Below are 25278 nucleotides of genomic sequence, written 5' to 3'. Positions count from 1 at the left end.
GTTCATTCAAAGAAGTGAGAGGCTTATTGTGGCTAGGGTATAGAGTCCAGATTGGGAGGAGAGCAGGTAAGTGGGCCTGGATAAGAAGATAGGGCATGTAGAGATTATTGGACTTGAGCTAGAAAAGCAACTGGGGGAGGGAGATGAAGGATTCTAAACAGAAGAGTGAAATATTTGCATCTTAGAGTCTCCTGGGTACAGTGAAGAGTATGGATTGGAAGGAGACAAAAATGACTTGGGGGAGGGCAGTTCGTACACCATTATAATCATGCAGGCAGGAGTTGATGGTTTGCATGAGCTTGCTACTGGTGGTAGAAATGATAAGTGGACAGACATTTAAAAATATTTAGAGGTAAAACTGACAATTTAGTGGTGGTTTGGACGGAGAGGAAGCATGCAAATAAAGCAAACTGTCAAGGATAAGCTTCTAGCTTACAATGCTGGATAGATTAGTAGTATCATTTAATGAAAAAAATGGAGGAAGACCTGAGATATATCAGTTTTGGAATATTGAATTTTAGATGCCTTTGAGATAGATGCAAGGAAATGTTGGCAATAGGTTATATAAATCTAGTGAAGAGGACTGGACTCAATATATTGCATTTCAACCTTGGCCTTCTTCAGTCTTTTTATCCCTATATAAAAATGATAATACCTGCAGCTCACAATACAGTGATCAGTAAATTGTAGATAATTACTATCAGTGTTCTTTTGAGTAAGTGATACTTTTCTGTCACTCTGTTATTGTGACCATTTTAGCCTATTCTTTGTTTGAAATTCCCCCTTCCCAGAAAGGATGTCACCTCTAATACAAGTTAGTAATGTAGACAGAGGAATCTTTAGTTTTTCCTTTTTTTTTTTTTTTTTTTTTGGAGACGGAGTCTTGCTCTGTCACCCAGGCTAGAGTGCCGTGGTGCGATCTCGGCTCATTGCAACCTCCGCCTCCCAGCCTCAAGCAATTCTCCTGCCTCAGCCTCCCAAGTAGCTGGGATTACAGGTGCCCGCCATCGCACCTGGCTAATTTTTGTATTTTTGGTAGAGATGGGGTTTCACTGTCTTGGCCAGGTTGGTCTCGAACTCTATGATTCCTACTTATGAAAAATAATATCCATATAGGTCTAGTCTTATCACAAATATTTTCTATACAATATGCTGGTGAAGTATGATATATAGTATGTAATGGGTGCAAGAATAACTTTTATTTCCTTTTTGAAAACTTAAAATGACATTTTAGCCAACCTTTCTTAGGGGAGTTAAACAAGGTTTACTTTTTTCATTAATTAATCTACTTATTTTCATGAGTTTTAAAACTCATAAGGCATTACACAAATCTACAAATGTGATTAAATTGTATAGAACTATAAACACATATACACACACACAAATGAGTGCATGTCAAACTGGTGAAATCTGAATAAGGTCTGTGGATTGTACCAGTGTCAGTGTCCTGAATTTGATAGTTATGTGAGTTTGTACTATTGGGAGAAACTGGGTAAAGGGTACATATGACCTCTCTTTTCTATTTTTGTAACTTTCTATGAATCTATAATTTTTCAAAATAAAAATTTAAAGACATAAGACAAAAGAAATTTCATCTTTTTATCAGATAAATTACAGAATTTAATTATTTACAATATGAAAATTTACCTATAATATTTGATAGAAAAACTACTAAAACCATAAACCAGAACAACATGATTAAAAATATAACCTAAGACAAAAATTTATACAAGACTTTGAAAAAAACATTTTTGTTTTGAGATGGAGTTGCACTCTGTTGGCAGGCTGGAGTGCAGTGGCGTGATCTCGGCTCAGTGCACCCTCCACCTCCTGGGTTCAAGTGATTCTCCTGCCTCAGCCTCCCGAGTAGCTGGGACTACAGGCGCACGCCACCACACCCAGCTAATTTTTGCATTTTTAGTAGAGACAGGGTTTTACCACGTTGGCCAGGATGGTCTCGATTTCTTGACCTCGTGATCTGCCCACCTCGACTGGGATTACAGACCTGAGCCGAGCCACCTCACCCTGCCGAAAAAAACATTTTCTTACAGAGTAACGTGATCAACCTCCAGTATAGGTCTAGCAGTTACAAGATAATGCACATGCATTAGTTTCTTGATCTCTTTCATAGGCCTATGTATACATTAAAATGGTATCCTTAGGCCAGGCACAGTGGCTCGTGTCTTTAATCCCAGCACTTTGGGAGGCCAAGGCAGGTGTATTACATGAGGCCAGGAGTTCAGGACCAGACTGGCCAACATATTGAAACCCCATCTCTACTAAAAATACAAAACTTAGCTGGGCATGGTGATGCATGCCTGTAATCCCAGCTACTCGAGAGGCTGAGGTAGTTGAATCGCTTGAACCTGGGAGGTGGAGATTGCAGTGAGTTGTGATCATGGCACTGCACTCCAGCCTGGACAAGAGAGAGAGTCTGTCTGTAAAATAAATAAAATGGTATCCTTATAACTCAAATGAAATAATGAAATTTATTAATATCTTTTAGTGCAAAAACGTATGCTTGTTTTTGTTTCTGTGGCACAAATACACAACTCTGGGTCATACTGAAGCACACATAGACTTCATTTTCAAGTCTGAGATGAGATGAAACGAGATGATTTTTGTCCTTGCTCTTGTTGCTTATTAAATAAGGAAAAGCTTCTTTACGTATATAAGAATGTGTCAAGTGCCACAAAATGTTCATTGTTTATTGCAGGATACTCTTCTTTCACAGAAATCGGGAACTAGTCTAGGGGCAGATCAGTAGTATTTCATCTTCAGTGTACTATCACACTGCACTGTGAGAATTTTTCACATTCTCAGGCTGAGCAGAAGATTCAGAGAAAGGATCCCATACCCAGTCATACATTTGAGTTGAAAGAGAAGAAAAATTCCTGTTAAATTTTGTTGTGTGGATTTTCCAAAGGTGGCTTTCAATAAGACTTGAAATTTACTGATACTCTTCACTCTGAGCCAAAACAGCTGTAGAAACATTTTTAAAATTTCCTTTTACAATAGATTTTTTAAAAGACTGTATCTTTTTAAATCCACTTTTATATTTATTATCCTTTACATTGTTTTTACTTAGAAAATGACAAGAATATTTTATATATAGTATAGTAAGGAGGAATTAACCTAAAATTCATGTTTTACTATCTGGACGTCTATCCAAGAGCTGACAACCAAGCTAGCTCGTTCTTACTCTGGTTTAAATTAAATCAGCCATGCTCCTGGAGTGATTTTTAATTGTTTTTCTTGCTCTCTGACATCATTCTCCACTTGTTAACTTGATAACATGTTAAACTACTACTAATTGTTTGGACTTTCCTGTTCTTTCTCACTGACAGTTATGTCTTGGGGGTCCTAGGGGAGGTGTCAAACTGCTATTGTTGGCATTCCTACATATGTCCTTGATAATTTTTCTACTTTACATGGAACAGAAAGTACTAGAAAATTTGTAAGCTGAAGATGCCTTTTTGAGGTTCTTGCATCCGCGCTATGACAAACTGCTAAACATGTACAGTTCTTGAGCACAACATTCCTTAGCACTATAATTTATATATCCTTTTTTGGTTTAGATTAAGGACTTTAAGTACAGTCCTTTCTAGAAACCAGGAAACAGTTGTTAAGGTCCTTTCCAGCCTCATAACTGCAAAACCTCTAATGTCACTGCTGTACTAATGATTTCTGGATGTAAATCTTCTTCTTGTTAAGAAAAAACACTTTTGGCCTGGCGCGGTGGCTCACACCTGTAATCCCAGCACTTGGGGAAGGCCAGGGTGGGCAGATTATCTGAGGTGAGGAGTTTGAGACCAGCCTGGCCAACATGGCAAAACCCCATCTCTACTAAAAATACAAAAATTAGCCAGGCATGCTGGTACACGCCAGTAATCTCAGCTACTCAGGAGGCCGAGGCAGGAAAATTACTTGAACCCAGGAGGTGGAGGTTGCAGTGAGCCGAGATTGCCCCACTGCATTCCAGCCTGGGAGACAGAGCAATAAATAAATAAATAAATAAATAAATAAATAAATAAAAATTAGCTGGGCATGGTGGTGTGCACCTGTAATTCCAACTCAGGAGGCTGGGGCAGGAGAATGGCTTGAACCTAGGAGACAGAGGTTGCAGTGAGCCGAGATGACACCACTGCACTCCAGCCTGACAACAGAGTGAGGCTCTGATGCAAAAAAAGAAGAAATAACACTCTTTGTATCTATTAGAAATAGACTTTTAAATTCCACCTCTCTCATTTCAACTTAGACAAAGAAGTAGCAAGCACTTACAAGAGAGTATTTTCACTATGCAATTATGTGATAACATGTACAGGGATTATTTTTAAACTTTAAGTGGTGAGTTCAAATCTGGTTATGTTTTATCTCTGAGTGAGCTCCTTTATAAAAACTTTTTAGAATTATATAATGTTTAACCTGGAAAGAACTTTGAATAGGAAACTAGGGCCCGGAAAACATGAATGATTTGCTGTATCAGTTAGTAGCTAAGCTGGGACTTAGCTTCAGAATGTAAACGTTTGTCAAACTTAATTGCAGGAGTTGTCATAAGCCGACCAGGATGTGACTCATAGAGTATTGTGCAAATTAAGCTCTTTGTACTGTATATGAAAAACGGTTTTTTGTTTTTTAAGGAAGCTAACTTTGGTATTGGTTGGACATGATCTCCAGAGAAGTATCTATCTGTGTTAGAGTGTTCTGGTTTGGTGTTTCCAAAAGTATTTTTCTGAAATAATACTATAATCATGTGACTTGCACTGACAGTATTGATGGTTGTTTATTAATGTATATTATCTGGTCCTACAAATGTGCTTTTTCTTTTTAATCCCTATGTGACCTCAGGCAAATCCTTAACTATTTCCGTTTTTTAACTAGCAAAGATGGCATTAGTACTACCATGATTATCTGTAAACCCTGAGATACTGTGCAGACTCTACATGGAATTTATTTTTAATGTGGATAACTGAATCTCTTCACCTCTTGTTAGAGCCGACCTAAAAAATAAAAACAAAAAGAAAACATAGCCTTTATTTATTTTTGCCAAAACTGAAGATGAATGATGTAATTATGTGAAGAAAAGGGAAATTTTGGCTGAAATAACAGGGGACTCTTACTCATCAGACTTATCAAGAATTAAGCATTAATATATGAAACACTTAGCATAGATATGTGATGATTTAAATGAAAGAATATATGAATAAATAAATACATGAAAAGGTAGAGAAAAATTTTCTACGAATTTCCTTTAGCAAATAAATTGTCTAATAGTTTGTATATATACATATGTAATGCCTCTGAAAAGAATTTATTCAGTTACTTTGTTCTGAGGCACATGATATGTGTAAGAATGAAGGAATCCAAAATGATGTCATGTAATGTATTTTGCATATATTTTCCATGGAAATTTTAAGGAATTACTGTTGTTAAGTCTAGATTCTGGTACCAGTCTGGCTAATTAGCTGTGAAACCTTTTGTATGTTTTTTCACTTCTTTCATCTTTCATTTTATTCTTATAAAATAAATGATGGTTTTTAGATATCTGTCAACTATAAAATTTGAAGATTATATGCAATAGCAGATGTTCTTAGAGATCTTCAAATGATAATTATTTTAGTTGAATATCTGCTCACTTTGGTTAAGATTCACATGTTGTGCCTTAGTTTATGTAGTTTTATCCTCTTTTCTCCTAAGATCTCAGTGGTTCAATAGCATCCCCAGATGTCAAATTAAATCTTGGTGGAGATTTTATCAAAGAATCTACAGCTACTACATTTCTGAGACAAAGAGGTTATGGCTGGCTTCTGGAAGTTGAAGATGATGATCCTGAAGATAACAAGCCACTCTTGTATGTAAAAATAATAATTTTTTTTTTTTGTTTTTAGAGCTAGTCTGTGGGATGATTATATTCTTTCTTGTTATTTAGAGAGGAAGCATTAACCTTTTTTGGTCAAAAGCTATAGTGATTGTCAATTTTACTAGTAATTTAAAAAACTGAAATAATAATGAGAGAATATTTTTTAACCAATTAAAAGACAAAAGAATGGTAATCCTGTATCTCCCACACATGTATGTCTACTCCAGCTTACCTGGGTCTGTCAGCTATCTGAAGTAATCATGCAATTTAAAAAAGCAAGGCTCTTAGGTACTAGCTGTTGAAATTAAGGTTCGGACAAATTAAGATTTCCAAGAAGATTACCACTCCAAAATCTCTTCAACATAGAAATTCTAGAGCTGCCACTGGGAGGAGAGCTACATATAAAGAGGCTTTCACTTTCTTTATAGTACCTGAAATTTTGTGGTTATCTGGAGAAAAAAGTAAAGAAATGAATAATTTTGAAAAGAAGAACCTATAGCTTTGTAAAATTGAGGCATTTCCAGATTCTTCTTTGTATTAATTATCAGTAGAGTAAGTGCTGAAACATCCTGTGTTTCTTCATGTTAATACACCATATATCGGCCAGGCATAGTGGCCCACGCCAGTAATCCCAGCACTTTGGGAGGCCGAGGTGGGCGGATCACTTGAGATTAGAAGTTCAGGATGAGCCTGGCCAACATGGCGAAACCCCATCTCTACTAAAAATACAAAAAAAAAAAAAAATTAGCCGGGCGTGGTGTCAGGGGCCTGTAGTCCCAGCTGCTCGGGTGGCTGAGGCATGAGAATCGCTTGAACCCAGGAGACGGAGGTTGCAGTGAGCCGAAATTGCCCCACCACACTCCAGCCTGGGTGAAAAAGCAAGACTCTGTCTCAAAAACAAAGAAACAAACCATATACCATCAAATCTAAGACACTATTGATTATAAGATGAAGTTATTTTACATATTAATTAAACAGAAAAGTGCATAAGACAGCATAAAGCTGGGACATCAAAGGGCTATCTCCTTATTAGCGTAAGGATGAATGAGAAATAACCCACAACACAAAGACAGCAAGGAAGTTTGCTTCAGTTTGGCAGTGGATAAGATGTTGAAAGAAAGAATTTCCCCAGAGAATATAAAACCCACACTGGTTCTCATATGGGTTTGCAATTTGAATTAGGCCCAAAAAGTCACAAGCAGAAAATTTTACTTAAAGTTTTCTTAAATTGATAGGGCTTCCAGGAGACTGGCAAAAGGAAAGGTAAATATTAGAAACACTTGGCGTCACTCCAGGCTGACGATTGTAAGACTCCAGTGATAGAGATATGTCCCACATTTAGAGATATTGGAATGTTAAAAATGTACACCTTGGAATTAGTGAAATGTGGCACTTCAGATGCAAATGTTTTGTTGACCTATGGAGATTATACTGTCTTATTTAAAGATTTCTTAATTTTTTTTTGCAGTTGTTTTAGTATTCAGAAATGTGTGCCTTCTGAGAATTTTTATTTTAAAATTATAGGGAAGAATTGGACATCGATCTAAAGGATATTTACTACAAAATCCGATGTGTTTTGATGCCAATGCCATCACTTGGTTTTAATAGACAAGTGGTGAGAGACAATCCTGACTTTTGGGGTCCTCTGGCTGTTGTTCTTTTCTTTTCCATGATATCATTATATGGACAGTTTAGGGTAAGTATATCTTATTTTATACAAATTCTAAATATTTTGAGAGTTTCAAAAATTAAATATAATAAGATATTAACTGTAATATACCATATTATGTTTGAGAAATGCTTTACCCATTATTTCTCACTTGTTCATCCCTAAAACCGTTCCATAATTAAATAAGTGAGGAGTACCTTAGATTAATGCTTTCAAACTTTTCCACATCATGATTCACATGGAAAGTATTAGTATTTGTGGGCGGGTGTGGTGGCTCACGCCTGTAATCCCAGCACTTTGGGAGGCTGAGGTGGGTGGATCACGAAGTCAGGAGATTGAGACCATCCTGGCCAACATGGTGGAAGCCCTGTCTCTACTAAAACTACAAAAAAAGTATCTGGGTGTGGTGGTGCATGCCTGTAATCCCAGGTACTCGGGAAGCTGAGGCAGGAGAATCACTTGAACCCGGGAGGCAGAGGTTGCAGTGCGCCAAGATCGTGCCACTGCACTCCAGCCTGGCGACAGAGTGAGACTCCATCTCAAAAAAAAAAAAAAAAAGAAAAGATTAGTATTTGTATGACACACTGGGGTAAATGAATAGAACCACTTCCAGCTGACCAGAAGTCACTAGAAGGTGCACCCTCTGATTTTCCCAAGAGATGAACAGTTTGAAATGTAATACTCATATTCATATTTCTTACCTTTTATTGACTCATAATTCTGTTCTTAAAATGACCATTACTTTAAAAGAATGATGAGAAGGATTCCATCAGTATTTGTTTTTATATTACTACTGGTATTTTAATCCCTTTGTCCTACTTTCAGATACTTTATCACCAAAACACAACATATATACATCACTCTCTCATGCCAAATTTAAGGCTTTGAAGGAGTAAAAAGTTACTGTTTACCACAGGGATTTGGAAATGAATGAGTTTCTGGTGGCTGCTCTAATAAACTGCTACAAGCTTAGTGGTTTTAAATAATACAGATTTATTATTTTACGGTTCTGGATGTCAGAAGTCCAAAATGAGTCTTAAAGGACTAAGATCAAAATGTCTACAGGGCTGGTTCCTGTGGAAGCTCCAGGGCAGAATCTGTTGCTTGTTTCTTTCACTTCCAGAGGCTGCCAGCATTCCTTGGCTTCTGGCTGCGTCACTATGATCTCTGTTTCCATGATCACATTACCTTCCCCTCTAATGTACTTAAATCTCCTTCAGTTTCCATCTTTTTTTTTTTTTTTTTTTTTTTTTTAAGACGGAGTTTCACTCTTGTTGCCCAGGCTAGAGTGCAATGGCACGATCTCAGCTCACTGCACTTTCTGCCTCCCGGGTTCAAGTGATTCTTCTGCCTCAGCCTCCTACATAGCTGGGATTACAGACATGCACCACCACCCCCAGCTAATTTTGTATTCTTAGTAGAGAGGGGGTTTCACCATGTTAGTCAGGCTGGTCTCAAAACTCCTGATCTCAGGTGATCCGCCTACCTTGGCCTCCCAAAGTGCTGGGATTACAGGTGTGAACCACTGTGCCCAGCCTCAGTTTTCATCTTTTAAGGACAATTGTTACTACATTTAGGGCCCAGCAAGGTAATCCAGAATAATCTCTCCATCACAAGATACTTGATGCATTACTATACTAGTCCTATTAATATTTACACTAGATTAGTAGTTTATGTCAGATGTTATGTTAAAGTGTTGCAGAGATCATTAAAGAAGGTGAATGGGGACTCTGGTCTCCTACCTACCACTGGTTCTTCATCTAGAACATCTCTAATTGTATCTGTTTTGTATAATCTTTCATTTGAACAAAGGGTTCTAAGGTTAAAAACAGAAGATTACGGCTGGGTGCAGTGGCTCATGCCTACAGACCGAGGCGGGTGGATCATGATGAGGTCAGGAGTTCAAGACCAGCCTGGCCAACATGGTGAAACCCCATCTCTCCGAAAAATACAAAAATTAGCTGAGCGTGGTAGCGGGTGCCTGTAATCCCAGCTACTCGGGAGGCTGAGGCAGAGAATTGCTTGAACCCGGGAGGTGGAGATTGCATTGAGCCGAGATCACGCCACTGCACTCCAGCCTGGGTGACAGAGCAAGACTCAGTCTCAAAAAAAAAAAAGGAAAAAAAAACCCAGAAGATTACTATACCATCATAGAATGTTACTCATTTTGGATTTGCTTGATGTTTTCTCATGATTTGATTTGTATTATGCATTTTTGGCAAGAATATCACAGAAGTGACATTGTCCCGCTCTCTGTATACTAACAGGGAGTATGTGATACTGATATGTCTTATAACTGGTGATGTTAACCTTGATCACTTGGTTAGGTGATAGGGTAGTATCTGTTCAATTTCTCCAGTATAAAGTTACTATTTTTCTCTTTGTAATTAATAAATAGCTTATGGAGGTACTTTGCAACTATGTAAATATCCTGTTTCTCATTAACTTTAGCCTACTAATTTTAGCATCCATTGGTGGATCTTGCATGCAGTAATTATTACTATAATGTTTACAGAATGATGATTTTTCTGTTTCCCTCATTCATTTTATTTAAGTTATAATCCAGTACTGTCATAATTTTTTTCATCACTTAGATTTTTCAAGCTTTAACCATTGGGAGCTCCTTCAGCTTGCGTTCTGTCTCGTTTCAACATATCCCATTCTTTTTTTGAGTACTTCCTTTCTTTCTTACTTCACACAGTGTTCTGGGCTAATCTTGTATTTTGCCTGCCCCAGCCTTGGAATCAACCATTTTTTTTTTTTTTTTCTTGAAATGGTGTTTCACTCTTGTCGCTCAGGCTGGAGTGCAATGGCGCAATCTTGGCTCACCGCAACCTCTGCCTCCCAGGTTCAAGCAATTCTCCAGCCTCAGCCTCCTGAATAGCTGGGATTACAGGCATGTGCCACCATGCCCGGCTAATTTTGTATTTTTTTTTACAGGGTTTCTCCATGTTGGTCAGGCTGGTCTTGAACTCCCGACCTCAGGTTATCTGCCTGCCTCAGCCTCCCAAAGTGCTGGAATGACAGACGTGAGCCACTGTGCCTGGCCAACCATTTCTTTAAGAAGTCCTACTTCCTTTAATTAGGAAATGATACTTAGAAACCAGTTTCTGGGGTTGGTCATGGTGGCTCACTCCTGTAATCCCAGCACTTTGGGAGGCTGAGGTAGGAGGATCACTTGAGCTCAGGAGTTCGAGACCAGCCTGGGCAACATAGTGAGACCTGGTCTCTATTAAATAAATAAGTAAATGACCAAATAACATAGCAAGACCTCGTCTCTATTAAATAAATACATAAATAAAATAATAAATAATAAAAGAAACCAGTATCTGGGCGATAAATGTGCTTATGTTGCTACTGGGGTATTATTTCTAGACCATTCCAGCAGACAGCTTCAAAATACAAATATATGTATGTATCATTACACTAAGTTTGAGGAGTTTAAAATTGTCTGAAATGGCTTCCATATTCCATTACTTGAATAAATATGTAATCTAAATTTTAAAGACTTCCAGAGAAGATTGGTAACTTGCTTCAGAAATAAATTTTTCTTGTGGGATGCTGTAAGATAGGGGGTTGATAGTAAACACTTTTTTTTTGCAATAATCTTTTATCATAGATTTTGAAATACTGAGGTTTCTTTAGGCAATTGATACTTGCTAAGATTTTAATTTGGATGTAAAATTGTATTACACATTGTATTCTTATTAAGTTTTGGAGTAATACCTGAGAGCCCACATAATCTCTCTATGACCTGAAATTGGGCATGCTAAACTGTCATTTATGGCAGAGAATCGAGTTCCTGGAAAATTATCATCTTATTTGGTATAAAAATATTAATTGCATGATTTTTCCCCCTAAGGTGGTCTCATGGATTATAACCATTTGGATATTTGGTTCACTAACAATTTTCTTACTGGCCAGAGTTCTTGGTGGAGAAGTAAGTAGTTTATTTTGAAAATAACCTTTCTTATTTATGGTGAGCTTAGTTTTTGATACTGCAGATATCATCATTAGCTATACAAGAAACTTTCTTGTCCCAGAATTGCTTTATGCTAGTTCCTTTAAGATGATCAACATATTAGTATTGTGCTTACTCAATAAATGGTACAAGAAATGAGGAAAAAGAAAATATCCCGTCCCATTTATGAAGTAATTGCAGCCTTTTAGGGAAGCATATAATTTATTTATTTTTTATTTATTTATTTGAAATGGAATCTTGCTTTGTCATCCTGCTGCAGTGCAGTGGGGCAATCTTGGCTCATTGCAACCTCCGCCTCCCAGGTTCCCGATTGTCCTGCCTCAGCCTTCCGAGTAGCTGGGATTATAGATATGTGCCACTATGCCCGGCTAATTTTTGAATTTTTAGTAGAGACAGGGTTTCACCATGTTGGCCAGGCTGGTCTTGAACTCCCAACCTCAAGCGATCTGCCTGCTTAGCCTCCCAAAGTGCTGGGATTACAGGAGTGAGCTACTGCGCCCAGACAAAATTTATTTATTTATTTATTTATTTATTTATTTATTTATTTTGAGACGGAGTCTCGCTCTGTCACCCAGGCTGGAGTACAGTGGCACAATCTCGGCTCACTGCAACCTCCACCTCTTGGGTTCAAGCGATTCTCCTGCCTTAGCCTCCCGAGTAGCTAGGATTACAAGCACCTGCCACCCTGCCCAACTAATTTTTGTATTTTTAGTAGAGATGGAGTTTCACCATGTTGGTCAAGCTGGTCTCGAACTCCCGATCTCAAGTGATCTGCCTCAGCCTCGCAAAGTGCTAGGATTACCGGTGTGAACCACTGTGCCCAGCCAGAATTTATTCTTACAGAAATTCTCAAACTTTGATCTCAGGTTGCCAAAGAGATTTGTAACAATAAACCAACTACATTTTAACATAAACAATACATTTAAAGAAAAATAACCATATTTTCCAAAACAAAAGAGTTAGAAGAGTAGCATTATTTTACATTTTTGTAAGTAGCTTTAATGTCTGGCTGAATGGAAATTGGATTCTAATACATGCTTTTTCCATTCAATCTGTTAAGATATATTGTTTTGACTAAAGTATCTGAAGAAAATAAGGCTTTATACAGGTATATAATTGAAAAGGGAGAGTATTTTAATAACCTTTTCAGATGATGGTGAATATTCTCTGATATCACACCAGAACTCAAGGGGGCTGGGCGCCGTGGCTCATACCTGTAGTCCCAGCACTTTGGGGGGCTGACGCAGGAGGATCACTTGTGCCCAGGAGTTCCAAGACCAGCCTGGGCAACGTAGGGAGACCCTATCTCTTTAAAAATTATCCAGGCATAGTGGTGTGTGCCTGTGATCCCAGCTACTAGGGACTGAGGCAGGAGACTTGCCTGAGCCTGAGGGGTTATGGCTGTGGTGAGCTGTGTTCGTGCCACTGCACTCTAGCCTGGCCAACAGTGAAATCTTGTCTTAAATAAATTAAATAAATAAGGAGTTTTGAGCTGGGCGTGCTGGCGCATGCCTGTAGTCCCAGCTACTTGGGAGGCTGAGGCAGGAGGATCACTTGAGCCCAGGAGTAGTTTTTTTGTTTTTTGTTTTAGCCTGGCCAGTGTGGTGAAACCCCGTCTCTACTAAAAATACAAAAATTGCTGGGTGCGGTAGCTCACGCCTGTCATCCCAGCACTTTGGGAGGCCGGGGCGGGTGGATCACCTGAGGTTGGGAGTTTGAGACCAGCCTGTCCAACATGGAGAAACCCCATCTCTACTAAAAATGCAAAATTAGCTGGATGTGGTGGCACATGCCTGCAATCCCAGCTACTCGGGAAGCTGAGGCAGGAGAATCTCTTGAACCCGGGAGGCGGAGGTTGTGGTGAGCCATGATCGCAACATTGCACTTCAGCCTGGGCAACAAGAGCGAAACTCTGTCTCAAAAAAAAAATAAAAAAATTAGCCTGGCATGGAGGCACGCGCCTGTAGTCCCAGCTACTCAGGAGGCCGAGGCAGAAGAATCTCTTGAACCCAGGAGGCGGAGGTTGCGGTGAGCCTAGATCGCGCCACTGCACTCCAGTGTGGGCGACAGAGGAGGACTCCGTCTTTAAAAAAAAATTTCTTTTATCCCTTCTGTTTTCAGTTTCAGAAGTGAATGATATTAGAATATATGTTCAATCGAGCATCTTAATAAAACTCTTGAATAAATTTAGAGTAACATCTGTGAAACCTTTTTACTCTGCATATGGAAATTTAAAATAATTCTAATAGACACTTAAAGTATATTTGTTTATATATTATTTCTTATGTCCTAGACAAAACCTAGTATAATATTTATATGAAAATATGTATCATTACGCTTTTTGGTAATTCAAGAATGTTGATGTAGGAGTTTAGGGGCCTACATTTTAATTTGAACACTGACACCTTACTAGCTTTGCTTTCCTGAGCAAAGCAGTGTTTCTCTCTAAGAATCGATTTCTTCACAATAGGGACAATAATGCCTATATTTCATAGGATTGTTACTTCATTTACTCTCCACAGCATGTGAAGCCCTATCACAGAACTTGGCATAAAGTAGTCACTAAAAAATATTTTTCTCTTCAGTCTCTCCTGGCTACCTTCCCTTTCCTTCTGGTCTGCATTGGTAACATCTAGGTTCTCTAGACCTTGGATTTTTCATCTGAATGGGATGGTTGTAGTCCCTTTAAATAATTCTACAATTTAGGGGAAGTAGTGACAAAACGTAATGTAGAGATATACTGAAGGTAGTATGAAACTCAAGAGAGAGGTAAATGCTGGAAATGTAGATTTGGGTATTATCAGCAAATTTATTTTAATTGAAACCATGTTGGTTGGTGAGACTGCCCAGGAACATGGGAGACTATATGATATTTTGAAATAATGAATATAATAGTTTATGATTTCTTCTTAATGCTCACATTTATTTGAATACAGCAAGGAATATATGGTGTTCAATTTTGATTAAAATGAGTATCTTGATTTCAATGATATTTATTTGAAATTTTCAAAATTCACAGGTTGCATATGGCCAAGTCCTTGGAGTTATAGGATATTCATTACTTCCTCTCATTGTAATAGCCCCTGTACTTTTGGTGGTTGGATCATTTGAAGTGGTGTCTACACTTATAAAAGTAAGTTAAGGATTATGTATTACATAGTTTACTGTTTTCCAATGTCAAAAGTATACTAGGCCTCTAGCTAGGAATATTGTGATATAAAACTCTTTATCAAACAGTTGGTAGTATTTTGGAAGTGACCTTCCTTACTGATTTTGCCAGTTATATTTCTTTTTTTTCCTTTTAATCACCAGATATTACTGTTTGTCTGGGGGAAAAAACAAAGAGCAAATCAGGTTTCAGGATATTATAGTCAGATTTTTTTTTTTTCTTTTCTGGAGTCTCGCTCTGTCACCAAGGCTGGAGTGCCTCCCAGGTTCATGTGATTCTCCTGCCTCAGCCTCCCTAGTAGCTGGGACTACATGTGTGTGCCACCATGCCTGGCTAATTTTTTGTTTTTAGTAGAGATGGGGTTTCACCATGTTGGCCAGACTGGTCTTGAACTCCTGACCTCAGGTGATCTGCCTGCCTTGGCCTCCCAAAGTGCTGGGATTACAGGCATGAGCCACCACACCCGGCCTGGTCAGCATTTTTCTTTTTTTTTTTTTGAGACAGAGTCTTGCTCTGTCGCCCAGGCTGGAGTGCAGTGGCGTGATCTCAGCTCACTGTAACCTCTGCCTCCTGGGTTCAAGCCATTCTTCTGCTTCAGCCTCTCACGTAGCTGGGACTACAGGTGCGCACCACCACACCTGGCTAATTTTTGTGTTTTTAGTAGAGACAGGGTTTCACCATATTGTGCAGGCTGGTCTCGAACTCCTGACCTTGTGATCCACCCGCCTCAGCCTCCCAGAGTGCTGGGATTACAAGCGTGAGCCACTGCTCCCGGCTGGTCAGCATTTTTTAAATGTTGGATTTAAAATTTATTTTCTATGTTTATAATATGAGTTCATCTGACAGATTTTGAGGGGGATATTTATTTAAAATTCCACTGGACATTTATTTAGTAACTGCTACTCCTGTTTGAATAGTAACTTTCCTATTAAATATGATAGATGTGGTTCTAATAAATTGGATTTTCCATAGTGCAGAGATCAGGACTTCTTTGTGTTATTTATGTTAAATCAACATATGTACATATATTTAAATATTTACTGATAAAAGTATAAATAGTAGTGTAACTTAAACATTGGAATTTATTAATGTCGAACAACTTTGGGAAATAAATGACTGCTTTGACACATATATGTATATTACACAGTGAATATAAATTTGTTCTTTATGGAGAACAGAACTTTTAAAGACTGTGACTTTCAGAACTGCTGTTATGTAGCTTCCACATGAAAGTATTTGTTTTTAAGTAGCTGAGCCACTTGAAATTATTACTAATTTCAATATAAAAGAAATAATGATTCCTTTTAGAATTTGGAAACTATAAGCTGATACTGCTAATAAGCATTGGGTATCGAAAATGTGTGGTTTTTGGAACTAATCAGTTCTAAATTCAAACCCTGGTTCTGCCACTTACTTGCTGTCTGGTCTTCCGAGGGATCTTAACTTTTCTTACCCTCAATTTGTTCTTAACAATGGTAAACTTAACTATATTTTAGGGTTCGTTACAGAGAGTTTATATATAATGCTGATCAGGCATGGTGGCTACCGCCTATAATCCCAGCACTTTGGGAGGCTGAGGCGAGTGGATTACTTGAGCTCAGGAGTTTGAGATCAATCAGCCTGGGCAACGTGGCGAAACTCCATCTCTACAAAATTTAGCCAGGTGTGGTGGTGGGTACCTGTGGTCCCAGTTCCTTGGGAGGCTGAGGTGGGAGGATTGCTTGGGCCCATGAGGCCGTGGCTGTAGTGAGCCATGATTGCACCACTGCACTCCAGCCTAGGTGACAGAGTGAGACCCTGTCTCTGCCTGGTACAGTGCTTGGCACAGAGTAGGCACTAAAGCTGTTGTTATTACAAATATTATAAAATAGGCCAGGTATGGTGGCTTACTGTTGTAAATCCCAGCAGTTTGGCAGGCCAAGGCAGGTGGATCAGTTGAGCCCAGTTCGAGACTCAACCATTTCTCCAAAAATACAAAAATTAGCCGGGCATGGTGGCATGCACCTGTTAGTCCTAGCTACTCAGGAGGCTGAGATGGGAGGATCGCCTGAGCCCAAGAGGTCGAGGCTATAGTGAGCAGTGATCGTACCATTGTACTCCAGTGTAGGCGACAGTGAGACCTTGTCTCAATAAAAACCCAAATTATAATATTTTGAGATCATCTTTGTGTTTAAATACTTCAGAGACTAAAGATACCTTGTTTTCCTATTCAGTATAACCCTAAAGTCTTTTTTTGAAATTGGCATTATTAGAACTTAGTTTAAAGTCTTAACGTTGCAGCAGACATTTAATTATTGCTATTCCAGCCTTAGTGAACATACCACTCACTTACCATCATTTCCTGGTGTGTGTTTTTTCACTTGGGTTAAGCTTGTTTCTGAGACTACTCTCAAAATGGTTAAAACTATTGTTCTGTGGTCATCTTTAATCATATAGTTATCTTAAAGTTGGACCTAAATATTCTTTATACAACATATAAATGTATTATAAAATGGAAAACTCTTTTTTATATCATTAAAAATTTAGAGTAAAATTGTTTTTAAACTTCAGATTATTCTTTGCCAAAATTTTTTCCTGATCATTTAATCTTCTGTGAGTAGTGAGCTATTTCACATTTCTTATTTCAGTCTGAGTTTTGTTGAGAAATATGATGCGAAACTAATCAGTAAACTCCAGCATTAGAGTATATAGTTTAAGTGCACTGATTTTATTTAACATTAAATCTCTGTAATACTTATCACTCTATAAGCATTTATAATGAAAAAAATTTAATCATGAAATACAAATGCAATTTGATCAAATTTTATTTTATATATTTCCCTGTACTTTTGTGTATGTTTGAATTATTTCATAGGGTTACTTTTTTTTTTTAAGTTCAACAAACCCAGTGGAAAGATGGACCAGACCAAATACATTTTTAATAAGTTTGCCAATATTTATTTTTTACCTGTATACCAGTGTTTCTCAACTGAGGTCGATTTTGTCCCGCAGGGGACATTTGTCAACATCTGGAGGCATTTTTGAGGAGTGTTACTAGTATATAGTGTGTAGAGGGCAGGGATGCTGCTAACCATCCTACAATGCACAGGATAGCTCCCCACAGCCAAGAAGTATGCAGCCTAAAACGTCAATATTGCAAGGTTTAGAAATTCTGCCTTGTGCCAGGTCTGTTTCTGTTAGAGTTTCCCTGAATTTCCTTGAAGTTTTTCCTTAATTTTATGCTATAAAATGTGTTAGGTGACTACATCAATAAGTATTACATAAGTTTCCAGTAGAAATAATTTAAAAGTATGTATGTATGTGATCCAAAAACTATAGTATACTTTATTTAAACTCTTGACAAAATGTGATCTTTTTATCTCCTTTTTATTCAACCCTGTATTTCTGCCTATTCCTGGGAAAAAACTTAATAAATATTAAGACTTAATAAATATTGTATAAAATTTTTACTTAATCGATTTTCTTATTTAGAAGGAAAAGGAAAATTTCCTACTTTGCAGGAATTAGTTTTCTCTCAGTAATTTGGTATAATAATAGTTTTTTCAAAAGTTGCCTAATCATAATCACTAGGGAACTTATTTAAAATACTGATAACTAGATCCTTCCCTTAGAAATTATAACTCAAAGAAAAAAGAAACAATAAGTTATAATTCAGCAGAACTAGAGAGTCCCCCAAGTCTTTTTAATAGGCACCCCAAGTGATTCTTATGATTAGACAGGTTTGATAAGACCACATTTACAGAAGTCAAGGAGTAGAGCAAAGATGGACATTCTTAATAAGTTTTTAACATTTGTAACAAGTTTTACTATTTACCAAAATTGGTTGTTGATTTTTTAAAAATATTGTAAACGCCATTTTTACTCTATGATATCCAAAAAGTTAATTGACTTGCTAATATGCTGCGTTTTGTCTTTTTTCCTTTTTTTAAAGCTGTTTGGTGTGTTTTGGGCTGCCTACAGTGCTGCTTCATTGTTAGTGGGTGAAGAATTCAAGACCAAAAAGCCTCTTCTGATTTATCCAATCTTTTTGTTATACATTTATTTTTTGTCGTTATATACTGGTGTGTGATCCAAGTTATACATGAATAGAAAAAGATCGTGTTAAATTTGTGTGTAGGCTGGGAATTCTTGCTGAAGGAATTGGAGAAAACCTGTTGCTGCAAAATTTTACATGTTCCAGATGGAAAGGGAAGTCTAAGCGCTTTTTAAACAATTTTTTTTTGTATTTAATTAAGCAATTGCAGTTATCTGGGATTTTTGGGTCAGAATTTTAAATTCTGTTTGATTCTCCGTATTCCAGTGAATAAAATACAAAAGCATTGTGTTTTTAAGATTGTGTCGATATTCACCTAAAAACTTGTGCCAAAAGCACCTGGATTGGTAATTATATTTCACTTAAAGGGTAAATTTGACAATATCTTGATAATCAAAAGTGCAATTTTTTTCTTCAAAATGTTTTCTCCAGCATCACAGATCCTGCAGATATATATTTATATTTATACATATATATTTATGAAATAATTCTTACAAAATATATTTCTGATAAACATTAAGATATTAAATCTGATGCACAAACTTTTTAATTTGGCCATTAGTATTTTTTATTTAAAAATTTAAATTTGTTTTTAAAATTGTATATAGTTTTTAAAATCTCACACATGCTTCGATACTTCCTTGTTAAGAATTCTTAATAACTACTAAAACTGATTTTTAATAGTTGCTGATATATATTTGGTTTGTTTGGGTATACTTTTCAAAACCATTTTTGAATGTCCGAACATCTGATTTAAAGTTTCTGTTTATCTTTCTGACCAAAGGAGCAAGAGGTATAATGGATATGGCATTCATTAAAATCTTTACTATGTACAAAAACAGTAATATTTACAGCATCAATAAATATTTTTAAGTGGTACTTCTAAATCATAAAAGTTGCGGAAAGAGACCTTTAAAATCTTGTGGTGTTGAACAATGTTATATGAAGTAGAAAAAATAAAATACTTCCCAGTTGTGTGTTTTGTTTTATAGCACCATGTCCTGTATTACTTGATATTTTAACAAGTATCAGGTACTCTCTAACAAATGTACAGTTTTTGCTAAGGGAAGTATTAAGAAATTTTTATCAGTGAAATATTTGTTGCAAATAATTTCATAGGTTTTTAGATACACCTGTAGTTAATATTACTTTGTAAAGTAGGTAAATCATTTTATTTATGTCCATAAAATATCAAATGTCTGTTAACTATTAGCAAATTATTGTATTATCCTTTCTGGTCTCACCTGGAAGAGTTTCCTGCTTTCCTCAGTATGATAACATGGCGACCTCTTGGTATGTATTTCTTTAGCAAACTTACCCATCAGGAAATATCCAGCACCTCTGAAGCAAACCTACAAATGAGTGTGTTATCAAGCCCACCCGTCTTCCTTTCCCCTAATCCCAAAAGGAAAGAAAGAAAAACTTATTTTAAGCTGCAGAAAAAGTGTGGAGCACTTTTGAGCTAGAATAATGTAGAAAATTACATGTACTGATTTTTTTTAAAAACAGGTGAGAAGCACCAGAGGGACAGGACTTCTAGAAGTTAGAATAATATGAAGTAATCAGGAAATATGTATGCCTACAGAAGCAGCAACTGTAAGATAAACATTTGTTACACTTAAGAAATTGCTGAGGTTAATACTTTGTTATAATGGATTATAATATTTGACATTCATAGTGTTGACCCTGGAATCTTTCACAAAAAGCTTGGGGGTCAGGACCAGGAGGTAGAATTTTACGAGGCAATAAATGAAGGTATTTTAAGATCACCTCTATTAAAAAATGGTTTAATTTTTAAAAACTATCATTGCTTTAAGGTATGAATTTAAAAAATTACTTATGGATCATGTTTACTCCTAATGATATAAAATGAGGTATTTTTGTTCCAAAAAGTATTTTGAAATAGCATTTAATCTTGGGAACTATCTTAGTTAGGGTTTCTATAAATACAAATTGCAATGTTTCGAACTCAACCAGTATCATTTTCGTGTGCTAATGAGCAAAGTAGTTAGAACAGATTGTCAGTTTAAAAACAGGATTTGTAGGCCAGGCACAGTGGCTCATGCCTGTAATCCCAGCACTTTGGGAGGCCAAAGTGGATGAGCAGCTTGAGTCAGGAGTTTGAGACCAGCCTGGCCAACATGGCGAAACCCCGTCTCTACTAAAAATACAAAAATTAGCCGGGCGTGGTGGCAGGCGCCTGTATAATCCCAGCTACTCAGGAGGCTGAGGCAGGGAGAATCGCTTGAACCCTTGGAGGTGGAGGTTGCAGTGAGCCAAGATTGTGCCATTGCACTCCAGCCTGGGTAACAGAGCAAGACTCTCTCAAAAAAAACAAAAAAAACCCCCATGATTTGTAGATATGTGCAAGACACAGTACTGCTATGGCTAATAATGGTAAGATGACCCTAATAATGTCCTCTCCTTGAATTTTTATATAATAATATTTTCTGAGTCATAACTAATTTTTTAAATAATGATTTCCAACCTAATTATTAATTAGAATTTTGTTGTTGTTGTTTGAGACAGAGTCACTCTGTCACCCAAGCTGGAGTGCAATGGCACGATCTCGGCTCACTGCAAGCTCTGCCTCCCGGGTTTGCACCATTCTTCTGCCTCAGCCTCCCGAGTAGCTGGGACTACAGGCACCCACCACCATGCCTGGATAATTTTTTGTATTTTTAGTAGAGATGGGGTTTCACCATGTTAACCAGGATGGTCTCGATCTCCTGACCTCGTGATCCGCCCGCCTCAGCCTCCCAAAGTGCTGGGATTACAGGCGTCAGCCACTGCACCAGGCCAGTTCATTAGAATTTTTAAAACAGGGTGGGCGTGGTGGCTCAGGCCTGTAATCCCAGCAGTTTGGGAGGCCGAGGCAGGTGGATCACCTGAGGTCGGGAGTTTGAGACCAGCCTGACCAATGTGGAGAAACCCCATCTCTACTAAGAATACAAAATTAGACAGGCGTGGTGGTGCATACCTGTAATCTCAGCTACTGGGGAAGCTGAGACAGGAGAATTGCTTGAACCCAGGAGGCAGAGGTTGCGGTGAGCTGAGATCGCGCCATTGCACTCCAGCCTGGGCAACAGGAGTGAAACTCCATCTCAAGAAAAACACAAAATACAAAACAAAACCAAAAAAAAAAACAGAACTGGGCCGGGTGCGGTGGCTCACGCCTGTAATCCCAGCACTTTGGGAGGCCGAGGCGGGTGGATCACGAGATCAGGAGATCGAGACCACGGTGAAACCCCGTCTCTACTAAAAATACAAAAAATTAGCCGGGCATGGTGGCGGGCACCTGTAGTCCCAGCTACTTGGGAGGCTGAGGCAGGAGAATCGCTTGAACCCGGGAGGCAGAGGTTGCAGTGAGCCAAGATCGTGCCACTGCACTCCAGCCTAGGTGACAGTGAGACTCCGTCTCAAAAAAAAAAAAAAAAAAATCAAAATCTATATAATTAAGCATTGTTTTTTAAAAAGTAGTTTAGGAAGATTTGTAAAGCTTATGAACCACTGTAAAACCTTATTTCTAAGGTCTGTAAGACGGTTTTATATGTAATAATGTGTCCATTTCCAGGAATTCCCCAAATACTCATACAGCCATTGAGCACCCCAATCCAAAATTCAGAATGCTTCAGATAAGAACATTTTTGAGTGCCGATGTGACACTTTAAAGGAAATGTTCATTGGAGCATTTTGCATTTTAGATTTTTGGATTAGGAAAGCTCAACCACTATGTATTTCTGCACATATTCCAAAATCTGAAAAAGTCTGAAACCTGAGAAACTCTGGTCCCAAGCATTTTGGAAAGGGTATACTCAATCTGTATTAACATAGACTTCTAAATTAGTGAAAATTTGCATTGAATTAAAATATGAAGTAAATATTTTTGTTTAAATATTGTTTAAAATTTAGTCATTTAAAAATTTTTTGATGTAACAAAATGTTGAATAAAATAATGCTTCTACAACTTAAAAATATTTTTCATAGTGAACAAAACTAGTTGAATACTTTTAAATATTCATTTTTGTTAGTGCACATTTTAGCCAGTTTTAAGCTTTAGGGAATTGTGACCCTTTTTTTTTTTTTTTTTTTGGAGACGGAGTCTTGCTCTCTCGCCCAGGCTGGCGTGTGTGGCTCAATCTCAGCTCACCACACCCAGCTAATTTTTTAAATTTTTAATGGAGACAGGGTTTCGCCATGTTGGCCAGGCTGGTCTTAAACTCCTGACCTCAGGTGATCCACCCACCTTGGCCTCCCAAAGTGCTGGGATTACAGGCTTAAGCCACCGTGCCCGGCACTTTTGTTTTTAAAATAATATCTTACTTTCATATGATTCTTTCAGACTGTGGTATGGCATTCTGAAGCAAGTCTTAACAGAGCTAAAAATCACCCTTACCCAATTCTCTGCACTGACATATGTACACAAAGTAATATTTTATTATTCTCCTTCATAAATGGTTTCTTTAATTGAACCTTTGAGCCTTATACTATTTTTAAATTTCCCTTTAAAAATTGAATTACAGCCAGGCACGGTGGCTCATGCCTGTAATCCCAGAACTTTGGGAGGCCAAGGCAGGAGGATTGCTTGAACCCAGGAGTTGGAGACCAGCCTGGGCAAGATAGCGAGATCCTGCCTCTAAAAAAATCATAATAATACTTTAATTTAGAAAATACCCTCAATTAGAAGTGCTCCATTCCTCATTTGTGTACAGCTGTTCCTCTGTATACGAAGGGGATTGGTACCAGAACCACTGCATACCAAATTCCACCCATACTCAAGTCTCACAGTCTTCCCTGCAGAATCCAAGTATACAAAAAGTAGGCCTATCATTTATATGGGTTTTGCATCCTGACAGTACTGTATTTTCAATCCTAGTTTGTTTGGGAAAAAAAATTGTTTGTATGCCTGGGTACAGTATCTCATACCTGTAATCCCAGCACTTTGGAAGGCTGAGGCGGGAGGACTGTTTTGTGGCCAGGAGTTCAAAATCAGCCTGGTCGACGTAGTGAGACCCCATCTCTACAAAAGAAAAATTAGCTGGGCATGTGGCACCTGCCTGTGGTCCCAGCTACTCAGGAGGCTGTGAGGCAGGAGAATTGCTTGAGCCTGGGAGGTTGAGGCTGCAGTGAGCCGCGATCACACCACTGCATGCCAGCCTGGGCGACAGAGTGAGACCCTGTCTCAAAAAAGAAAAAAAATGTAAAAATTGCGTGTAAGTTGACCCGCACTATTCAAATTTGTGGTGTTCAAGGTTCAACTGTAATTTCCTAGCAGCATTTTGTGTGTTTGAGAATCTCTTGACACTCTTCAAGTAAATCCCTAAATTACAACTTTGACATCAAAAAAGCTAGACGTTCCTACATTTTTGCACTACAATACATAAAAACTCCCATGCTGATCGGTTGTGGGATCGTGCCTGTGAATAACCACTGCACTCCAGCCTGGGCAACATAGTAAGTAAGACCTTGTCTCTTAAAAAAAATACATTCTGAAGAAAGTTCTACTTATGAATACATTTTATTTATAACAAACTGGTGAAAATTTTAGACCAAACCATGTCTTTCTGGGTTGCAGTGATTAAAAAATGGTTAAGAGAATGTTCCCTATACAAGGCATATGTTATTAAACATGAAACTTAGGATTAGTTTTCTCTTTGAAAATTCTTTTGATATGCTGAGGTTACAGTTTGGAGGTTACATTAGAGAAAGAATATAGGGAAGATGGCAGTGGTAAAACGTTTCCCTGCTTTACATTTTTATATTGGCAGTATCTTGGTTTCAACTTTTCTATTTTCAGCAAGATATTTGCAAGTTTTTACTTTGAAGATATTTGGTTTATAGTAGTCCATGCTATACTAATGCTGTTGCTGAGATAATTAAGTTAGATACTAATATGAAAAAGAATATTTGTGTAAAATATTTTGAAGTTGTAATTAGTGTATATACAAGTTGTTAATACTTATGAAAAAAGGAAGCATTCCCACCTGTAATAATTTTGTTAACACTAGACTATCAGTAAATTAAGTTTATCAAGAATAAAAACTTTGGGTTTTCTGTAATATTTGCCACTGAGCAATTTTTATTAAAAACCAAACAGAAGTATTTACACAAGAGCAAGTGAAATTACACAAAATGATAATGGGGAGAAATTTCTCATCTGGTGATAAAGGGAAAAAGATAATGTAAAAGCAGATTGCTGCTATTTGCATAATAAGCACTTGTTGAAGAATAAATGATTAAGTTCAATATTTTTGCTCTGTTTTATACCTACTCACTTTGGTGGAATTAGTTCTCCATGTAAAGTATCTTTTCAATAGTAAGCACCATTTAATAATGAAACAACTCATATGTTTTGTAATCCTTATGGAGAATTACTTCCTGTGATAATTGTAGTCTCTTCATGGAAAACAGTAAAAATACTCACGTTTATGATGATGGGCCTAGGTACTAAATTCCTCATTCAATCTTTTTTTACCAAATGGTACTTAATAAAATCTTTTACCTTATAAAAATTTATTTTCGGCCGGGCGCAGTGGCTCACGCCTGTAATCCCAGCACTTTGGGA

The 25278-nt window shown here is 37.5% G+C and overlaps 1 protein-coding gene across 2 annotated transcripts in view; it reads left to right on the top strand.

Moving 5' to 3' along the window:
* The window catches only part of YIPF4 (Yip1 domain family member 4), a 31748-nt gene extending 6993 nt beyond the window's left edge, over positions 1-24755 (top strand). The window contains exons 2-6 of one of the 2 annotated variants that reach the window (XM_063696193.1): positions 5698-5851; positions 7385-7556; positions 11392-11469; positions 14531-14644; positions 20223-24755. In XM_063696193.1, coding sequence (XP_063552263.1) covers positions 5698-5851; positions 7385-7556; positions 11392-11469; positions 14531-14644; positions 20223-20270 — 566 coding nt within the window. In that variant the 3' untranslated portion in view covers positions 20271-24755. Of the gene's footprint in view, positions 1-5697; positions 5852-7384; positions 7557-11391; positions 11470-14530; positions 14645-18611; positions 19705-20222 lie in introns of those variants that run through there. The other variant, XM_004029073.5, reaches the window with a different exon arrangement.
* The last annotated feature ends 523 nt before the right edge of the window (positions 24756-25278 follow it).

Source organism: Gorilla gorilla, chromosome 12 (genome assembly GCF_029281585.2).
Source record: "Gorilla gorilla gorilla isolate KB3781 chromosome 12, NHGRI_mGorGor1-v2.1_pri, whole genome shotgun sequence".
Taxonomy (NCBI): Eukaryota; Metazoa; Chordata; class Mammalia; order Primates; family Hominidae; genus Gorilla; species Gorilla gorilla.
This window is presented reverse-complemented; position numbering and strand designations above follow the sequence as displayed.